Source organism: Pomacea canaliculata, linkage group LG14, assembly GCF_003073045.1.
Source record: "Pomacea canaliculata isolate SZHN2017 linkage group LG14, ASM307304v1, whole genome shotgun sequence".
Classification (NCBI taxonomy): Eukaryota; Metazoa; Mollusca; class Gastropoda; order Architaenioglossa; family Ampullariidae; genus Pomacea; species Pomacea canaliculata.
Window position 1 is genome coordinate 12,451,135 of NC_037603.1, and position 9,498 is coordinate 12,460,632.

At 35.6% G+C, this 9,498-nt stretch overlaps 1 protein-coding gene across 2 annotated transcripts; it reads left to right on the forward strand.

Moving 5' to 3' along the window:
• The first annotated feature begins 122 nt into the window (after positions 1–122).
• LOC112555461 lies at positions 123–9,475 on the forward strand. 2 transcript variants are annotated; one of them, XM_025223884.1, is made up of 5 exons: positions 123–291; positions 878–1,212; positions 1,657–1,858; positions 2,437–2,737; positions 3,684–9,475. In XM_025223884.1, the coding sequence occupies exons 2-5, from the start codon at positions 1,048–1,050 to the stop codon at positions 4,603–4,605; spliced, it is 1,590 nt and encodes a 529-aa protein (XP_025079669.1). In that variant the 5' UTR covers positions 123–291; positions 878–1,047; the 3' UTR covers positions 4,606–9,475. The 2 variants fall into 2 exon arrangements, with proteins under 2 accessions (XP_025079669.1, XP_025079670.1); XM_025223885.1 differs by lacking the exon at positions 123–291 and adding an exon at positions 351–599.
• Positions 9,476–9,498: the final 23 nt, after the last annotated feature.

A 9,498-nucleotide genomic window follows, 5' to 3' on the forward strand; every position in this document is an offset into this window, starting at 1 on the left:
AATTGCAACTACACTTTGACTAACAAATAATGTAATATAAATAATACACATATATGTCCATGAACGATAACATGTGAAATCGTGGCTTGAAATGTCTCGAAACAAATATTGATAGTGATTTTTCGCGTGCCTTCGAGTACTTTCCCTTTGTGTCAACATGTCAGCTGCGCAGATCTGCCAAAAATAAAACACGGTTTTCGCCAGAAACCAGCTGAGACAAGCTCTCAGAGGCCATATTGTTGTTGTATCAGTCTAAAGTCAAACCCAGTCACTACCAAACTATTTAGGCAGGTAAGAATAAAATTTTAGATGTTACAGCAAAATTTTTTCGCGTGGTTCATTTCTATTCTAAATGTGAAGGTTGAGCACGCGGGTGGATTACGGATGCTGATTGTACACGTTTTTTTTTCATCTGTATTCCATGCTTATCTAAACCATTGCCTGCTTGCTTTCGAAGTTTCTTAATAGTGAATAGTTTATCTGTGATCAGTGTGATGTGTCATATATACAGTATTTCCTGTTAGAGATGATGCATCGCCAGGTCACAGAACTGCGTCAGACGAAACCGTTAGCAAACTCAAACTTATCTTTGCTTGATGGTACATATGTTCAGACTTATTTTTATATGTACATGTCACAGAAATATAAAGGTTATTAATAAATGTTGGTGCACCTCTGATGAAGTGCTATCAGAACTTTTTGCTGTCAAATAATGAATATTTTGTATCTCCATATGCTAAATTCTCAATACGTAAATACATGTTATAGGAATTCCTTTTCTTTAAATTTAATATTTTAAAAGTAACAGCACCAATCATTATAAGATATTACGTATTTTTCATGTTTCTTGTACACTTGATGTTTTGGGTACTTTCAGCTTCCTTGGAAACCTTATCCTTGACAGATACCTCAGTCAACTCCAAAGACGGAAATTGTGAGCAAAATATATAAGATCATCCTGTTTGAAAAGCAAAAATTAAAACCAGAAAGGGCTGTTGGATAATGTTTAAAAGGCATTGGCATAGGAACTGATTCAGTTTTTCTCATATGACAATGGCATCCTTTCACACTACTTTGCTTTGCAAAGAGTACACCAGCTACTGCTGCTGTGCCCGTGTGGGTCGCAGCAAACACTGCGTTTGTGGTGAGGATGATATGGATTTTTGTTGGACTTGGGATCCTGACTCCACTCATACAGATACCAGTGTTCAGGTTTGTCTTAACCTATTTTTACCAAGATGTTACAAAGAATCATTGGTTTGTCAGTGTATTGATGTTTTTGATTTAGACCTATGCTTTAGTAATAAATAATCATCATGGAATTGCTCAGTGCAATCTGATTAATCACATTACAAGATTCCTTTGTGTGATATTTTATTAATCATTGTAAAATTCTTTAGTGGATTATGCCTCATTAGTGATTATAAAATTGTTTATATTTCCTGATGGGAAGAGCATCTTTCTTTTCTTAAATAATCATGATATGCCAAGTAAGCAGCATTTATTTATCCGAGTACTTAAGTTATTTTAATTGCTTTTCTAACTGACCACTCATCCTCCTGTCGATCTTCATGGATGTTCAACTTTGTTGGAAGCAGATTTTCTTCCATTTTATTCTCCTGTACTGGAAGCAGTTTTAATTTTTTTCTGTTGCAGGAAGATGGTCGTGAAGTGCTTTTTCACACCAACTACAGCAGAGGAACAGCTGCTATTAGAGGAACAGAGCCATTCCGCGAAGGACATCATTTCTGGGAAGTAAAGATGACGACACCAGTATATGGCACTGACATGATGATTGGGGTGGCAACAGAGGAAATGGAATTGGATAAATACCGAAATTCATTTTGCAGCTTGCTTGGTAATCTTCTGTCAAACTCAGTTGAATGAGGAAGCAATGGTGTAGCATTAATACTTCTTGGAAATTTTCTAGGGATTTTTCTTCCCTCTGCTAAAGTCTTTTTGTAGTGTCAGCAAAGTAGGTTTACTTAAGATAAAAGTGTTGAGTGAACTATACATAATTGTTGTGTTGAATGTAAAATGCACAGGTAATATAATGTCATATAAATATAATATTAATGCTTCAGTGATAGTTGTCATGAAGAGCTAGGAGGCAATGGAGAAAAGTCTGTACAGTACAGGATTGCCCAGTGAAATGGGGATATTTTTATGCCTTTCATTGTTAATGTCAAATGGAAGAATCTTTCCGCAGTGAATTAACTAGTAGATAAATCTGTTCTTTAAAGTAGTAAGAAGATTGAACATGTTCATCCCTTTCAACAGATATAACGAAACATTGCATAAATGTAGCAGAAATTTTCTCCACTGTCACACTTAATCCCATAATATTTACTTTTTTTTCACATTCTTTAAATAGCAACTATTTGTATTTGTATAAAGCAGGCAAGTTGTTAACATTTTTGTATATTTGATATGAAGGTCGAGACAGACAGAGCTGGGGCTTGTCATACTTGGGCAATGTGCATCACATGGGAAGAACCCAGCCTTTCTCCGAAAAGATAGGCCAAGGTGCCATTGTGGGAGTCCATCTTGATATGTGGCATGGAACACTGTCCTACTACCTTAATCGTAAGCCTCTTGGAGTTGCATACCATGGTCTGCGAGGGAAAGTGTTATATCCTGTTGTGAGCTCCACAGCAGCCCGCAGTGGTATGAAAGTCATCTGTACAAGATCATTCCCATCTACCTTGCAGTTTCTATGCTGTATGATGTTGAGGAGGTATGAAATTGGAAATGAATGAGTAGCAAATAATATTTGAGATGGCAGATGTCAATTTTTATTCAACAGTTGTAAACGAAATGTGATTGAGGATAATTAAAAATAACTTGCTTAATCTTTGTTGCCTCCCATGGACCATAGGCTCACAGATTATTTTAAAAGTATAGGAAATGTTGAATGCTGTAAAAGTCAACTGGGATGCTACACTGGAAAAATTTAAGGCTTAGTGTCACATTTTTATCTATTTTTTAATATTTTACTCAGTAACATAAAGCTGTCGTTCCTAGTGAATGTGTTGGTATAAAACAGCTTGCTGTATATGTAGAAAAGGTTTGTCTTGCCACCTTGTCAGATCTATTTCCCAGTGCATATCTCTTCCCCCACTACTCCATTCTGGATATTTGTAAATTTTACGTAAAATGATGCATGACAATTAGTGGAAACACATCAACAAAAGAATAATTATTTCTTGTGCTGGTGTTGGAAAAGGGATTGCATTTTAAATGTCTAAGAACATATCTTCATCTCTTGCAACCCAGTTCTGTTTTGTTCCTCCTGCTGAGTGTTGACACTCTAGAAATCAGCTAAGGAATTATCTCCAGTTAAGACTGCTATTTACAACATATCATTTTCACTAAGCCATTATTATCAGGATTTAAAAATCTGTTACCTGACATTAGTGATTCTTTTGGGTATTACTCATTTTATTCATCACAACTGTTTGTATTTATGAAACTATTGCTACTTTGCAGTATTAACAGCTAAACATTTCTTTAGTTTCTTTACTCTTTGTTTTTCCTTTTCTTCTTCACAGTGGGGCGCTACGTTTGATGATGGTGAATATGCCATTAAATAACAAGCTGCAGTCTTCTTTGATAAAAAGTATTTTGCACCTCAGCCATAATCAAGGACTAAAATGTATATTTTTTCTTTTTTTTTTTTACAGACAGGTCCATCACAACAAGTGTGTACTAGATGTGATCAAGGTTCCACCTGGCTTGAGCACCTTCTTGCACAATAACTTGAGCTGGCTTCTTCGCTCACAGCCTTGTACCCCTCTGCTACCTCCTAAGCTCCCTTCCTGCATCTCTGTGGACAGAGCAACTCAGGCACAAGAAGATGACTTCAAAATCAATGCAGAGTCAGTTAAAAGTGATAAGTCAGAGCAAGCAGAAAAAGAAAGCAGGCATATGAAACAAGATGAATCTACCTCAGGCAGTGAGGAGTCGCAACATTCAGATGACAAGGACGAGTCCAGTACAAGCCGTGGCTTGAAATGTTCCAGCATGGACAAACTTTTACAGAAGATCCACACACAAACATTCAAGAGGAGGAAAAGGAGACGGTCACATCAGGAGTCATCCGCTTCACAGACCGAATCTTCAAATTCAGCTGCAAAAGTAGCTGTCAAGAAAAGTAAAATGAACCGGAAGGAGAGTTTAGCATGTGGCAGTGAGCACAAGCATGCTGCAGATCAACTCAGCAGAACAACTATCAGACCAACAGTTTCATCTAGTGGTCAACCGAGCTGCTCTGATGTGAACACAAGTGTACATGGTGAACCTAGGATTTCTTGGACTGCTATGCATGATATATCTGCAGATAGACAGGATTTGGACCGCCTCGGACAGACGCCAGGAGAGACCGCTCAGAGAATCCCTGTATTTCCGAGCAATGAAGATTTAACAGAAATGAACTCGGCGTCAGCTGTTGTTGATGGAATGTTTAAAGCATTCAGTGAATTTATGGACTCGCAGAGTGGTTGTTCTTCAGAAAGTGACTATGCTGCCAACAGGGATGACTCTTCTACTGAAACAGAAGAAAGTTCTGACACGTGGTCTCCATGTAAAAAACGACATTTGATGTGATAATACGGACTTAAAATATTTTCCTGTATCGTATAAATCTATTAGTATTAAAGCATTAAAAGAGCAAGAAGTTTTGCTACTATTAAACAGCTTTGTAAACTGATAAACACATTTAAACAGTTGAACATTTTCACATCTTCTTTTTGTTGTTTCCCACTCTCCAACTTTAATACATTTCTGTACTAAGTAATAGTAGCTCGTATGGTGTTTTATGAATTAAATTTGACAGCAGAAAAGATATTTGACGTGGGCTCTTGGGACTGTTATAGGCTGGTATGTGGGGTTGATTTCTCTGCTGCTAAACATAAATTTAGCATTTTAGGAAAGCATTTGTTCTGTTATTTTTGTTTTTTTTTTTAATTGGTGAAAGTGCTAGGCACTCACTACTAATTTAGTGAAGTCTGTATCACCATTGTTTAAACTGTTGATAGCAGTCTTCATCAAAATCAGTGAAGCGTGTACACTCGTTTCAAAGAAGTATTTGGCAAGTCTACATTTTATATTATAATACTTAAACACAGTTAATGAAACTATAATATTAAAAAAGACTGCATCACAAGGATTGTAAATTTGGTTTCATTAAGAAGACAAGAAAGCCCCAAATAACTTTTTAAAAATTGGTGTATGCTACTTTATGTGGATATGCATAATAACTGTGACTCAACAAATTTACTGAAAAGTATAAACCTTACAGTGAACACAATGTCTGAGAAGAATAATTTATAACCTGTGTAATAGGGTGACCGCTGCACAACAATTTGAATCATGATTTTGTGAATACACACCAATCTTTAAGATTAAAAGGGGCAAAGGTATTTTATGAATTTTGAAAATAGGGTGAGGTTTTTTTTTTTTAAAGAAAAATGAAGAAAATAGCTTTATGGGTACTATTTAGTCAGAAATTTTATAAGCAAGTCACTTTTATCTTTTGGTAGCCTCATTTCTTTTAAATTCTTTATTGGCCTTGCAGTGTAAACTGGATATTGTTATTTTTGCTTATCTGTCATACCTGTGGCCATATGATTGGCCCTCATTTTGTATGCATATACTTGGTTTAAATAATGGTACAATTTTATAATATAAAGATAAGGAACATTGATTTGGCCTATTAAGTTTATAATAAAAACTGCTGTTGAACAATAATGTTGGTTCTGACTGGAAAAAGCCAAGACCCATAAAACATGTCATCACATCAAGGGTACCAAATAAATGCTGACAAGATGCAGCTACTTCTGTGCAGTTCTGTACAATGAATATTGATATTTTTGGTTTATTTCTTCCATACCTGTAGCCACATGATTGGCATTCATTTTGTATGTATGAAGTGGATTGAAATAAGAGCATAAAGATCATATAATTGATCTGGCTTATTTATTATATTTATGTTTATTATGAACACTGTTGTCAAACAGTAGTGTTGATTTTGACTGAAAAGTCAGGACCTATAAAATATGTTATTACTTGAAGGGTACCACATGTACACTGAGAAGATGCAGGTACTTGTGTCTGGCCTGCTTTGGAGCTACAGCAGCTTTACCACCTCATGAATGTTGTAAACTTATTAAAGGAGTGGATGATAATGAACAAATCGCAGCTGAACAGATATATAACTGAGGTTCTTCTAAGAGTATTCTTAAAGCTACCCCAACTTTCATCACTTTCATTTTCTGGTGTGAGCATTCTAGTCTCCCATCCCATGGACACACCACTTTTTCTAGACATTTACAGCAGTGCAGTCTGTAAGTAAATGTTCTTGAGCTTAACAGAATTCACCATGTGAAACCAAGCTGCCTCCCTTGTCTAAGGTAACGCAAGTATGTGGCACAGCAACTCTATGAGCTGAACCGGTTGCCTGTCTTTACCCACTTTGACTACAAGGTGAGCTTAATCTGCTACGTGCTTGTCTTATGGATATCTGAGTTTTTAACTCCTTATCAGCTCTATTGAGATCTCCACTCTGCTCATGCTGACCTTATGATATCTTCATTCTAGCACATTTCCTGGAAAACTTTGAAAGCATTCTTGAAATCAAATCTGTGGTTAGGTTTTTTTTATGCTACCCACTTTTTTTTAAAGACAAATGTATTTTAGGCTATTAAACACCTCAATTTCCCCATAAATCCTGCTGGTAGAATTTTCTTAAAAGATGTATCTTGTAAAACTTATCTTTTGAATGCAACAGTTTGTTTTCACTTGGCCTTAATATTTCTCAATGGGAAGGAAAATCTAAATTATTCTTTGCTCACCCACAGTTTGCCATCAAATGTTGGGCATACCACTTAATTGGCATTTAATGGTGTTATGACATGGAGTGGTCTAAATAGGGAAATTGACCAGTTTCTTTTTATGAACCATAACTTCGAACGCCTATAAGATTCATGTTTTGTTAAATATTGAACGTGTGTATTGACTAATAAATTGTATAATTGCCTTAAGAAACATGTAAGCTCTATATGTGACTCCTTTATTCCTCTCCCTCTTGTGAAACACTGGGATATCTGAGTCTGTGTCATGCACACATTATTTTTGGTATGTGCCTTCCCTATCTCAGAACGAATTTAAACAATGTGCTCCATTCCACCATGTTTGCAAGTTCTTTAGTGCATCTTGCAGTCATGCTAAAGACAAAAGAAGAGTATCTTCTCTTGTACATGAAATTTAAACAGTTTGTGATCTTTACTTGTGCTATTCCATCTTTCTCCATGATAAAATTTTGAATCTTAATAGACTTTACACTTGTTTTCACAAGTTATACTCTTTTATTTACTTCATCACCATCTTTCATAATGCTGCTTACTATTCCACTTCCTCCTCAGTTCATTTTCATCCATGCACTTAGTTCATAGCTCATCTGTTTGCTGTCTTTCAATTATTTTGTAAAGAGGAGCAAAATGCATGTAAAATGAAATTCAAATAGCCTTAAATAGTAGAAATCAAAAGGTGAATGTAGTACACTTCAAAAGAAAATTTTATACACTTAATTTGGCACTTTTTGAATAATCAATTCTTTAAATAGGATACTAGTAAAGAAACTTTTTAGCTTTTAAGCTTGTTTCTTTTCAACTGTGAACTGCTGATCTACCACGAGTAGAATGACATGAAGTTATCAACCTATCTTTTTATATCCGATGAGGAAAGTATACAAACTTGATTTCCTGTTTGGTAGAATCTGCTTTGAGTTCCAGAAAAACAACATTTTTTTGCCAATTTTCTTAACTGCTACTAATCCATGTGTACTTTCTGTGCTGTTTGTTTTTGTTCTTCGTGAGAGCGTCAAGTTTAAGGCTTTGCTGCAAAAGGCTTAACGATAGTTGTGGTACATGAAGAGACAACAGATAGTCTCTTTTAAAATGTACCTGTTTAACATGATTTTAGCAAAAAGTAGTCATAGAACACAATCCATGAGGTTTCAATATGAAATTTCAAGGACCATTTGACGACTTTTAGCAGGTTTTTGACAATGTTGTGAGCATCCTGTCGCAAGGGGTAAGGGAGTCATCTAATTATATTTTAGAACAAGATTTTTATATTATCGTGATGTCATTTGGTCGTATTTATACTTGCGGCATGTTGCATGCATACATTTTATAGAAATAGTAATTTATACTATGACATTTCTGTTTTGTTTTGCCTTGTAATATTGTGATGTATGATCATCTTGGTAGATTATATGTAGATAGACTAGTAATGATATACATGTATGTAATATTCTTAATATCCACGTTTATGTGCAGCATCTATGTTGATACATGATGTACATCTGAAGCACAAGCGAGGTTGTATGCAGGTTTAACTAAGTTGGGAAGCAGATAGCCAGCTCGCTAGAACACTGGTGTTTGAACCCTAAGGCATGCCTTTTTCACACCCATGTAAAGCAACAGTTAACCCAGCTGCTGTGAATGGCTACCTGACTCCATAGAGGGTTGGGGAAGGGGAGAGGAGACAGGCACCACCCTCACAAAATAGTTGGCTAGGAGAAAAGTATAGTCTTTGACACCACACTACCCAAAACCTTGAAAAGCATTAGGAGACGACGATTAACTTTTTTTTTTTGTTGGTATGTTTAAGGTGTTGGTTTGTATATTTAACCATTTTATGCCATGATTTTGTAAAGACCACAAATTATCATGAAAATACACGTCAGCTTTATTTTTCAGGACTGATAGACCTTATTTATGAATCCTTCAGTTTTATGATTACTCATTTTCATTGACATGGCACATTTGTTTTGAAATGTGTAACCATGCAGGCACAAGCACAGAGCCAATGTTCTATTTGAATTTACTTTTGTGTTCTAAATCTTTTTATGATTGCTGTAATTCATATACTTGCCTCCCTATGGACCCATAGTCAATATTTTATCTTTTTTTGTATAAATGATTGAGTACCTGTGTCTGTTGCCATTTCAGTATAGGTTCTTTGTTTATTGCTGTGTAGCTGTAGATTCTTTGTTTATTGTCCTGTCACTGTAGGTTCTTTGCATTTGTCAGGTGAGGAAGACCTTTACATGTTTGAGCTTCCATTATTTAGCCTCTATAACTCTCTGTTGTAAAAGGCTATATATTGTCAGGTCTGTATCAATGAACTCTTAAATGTTTACACTGTGACTGGAAGTGTAAATGTAAGAAAGTGTTTATACTTATTCATGCAATGAACTCTTACCAGTGTCTTTATGAACCAAACTGCTTGTTGCCTACTCCTGAAATGATTATCCTCTCTTGCATTTAGATTCTGATTCACATGAGGATCAGCTTCTTCCATGGGATTTTCAGTGTCTGTTTCCAAAATGTATGAAAGCTTAAGCTGTATGGTTAATGTGTATCTAACATTCTGGAAATTCATGAAGTAGTAATAAAGTCAAGAAACAAAAGCCTGTTTTTCGATTATGTGCTC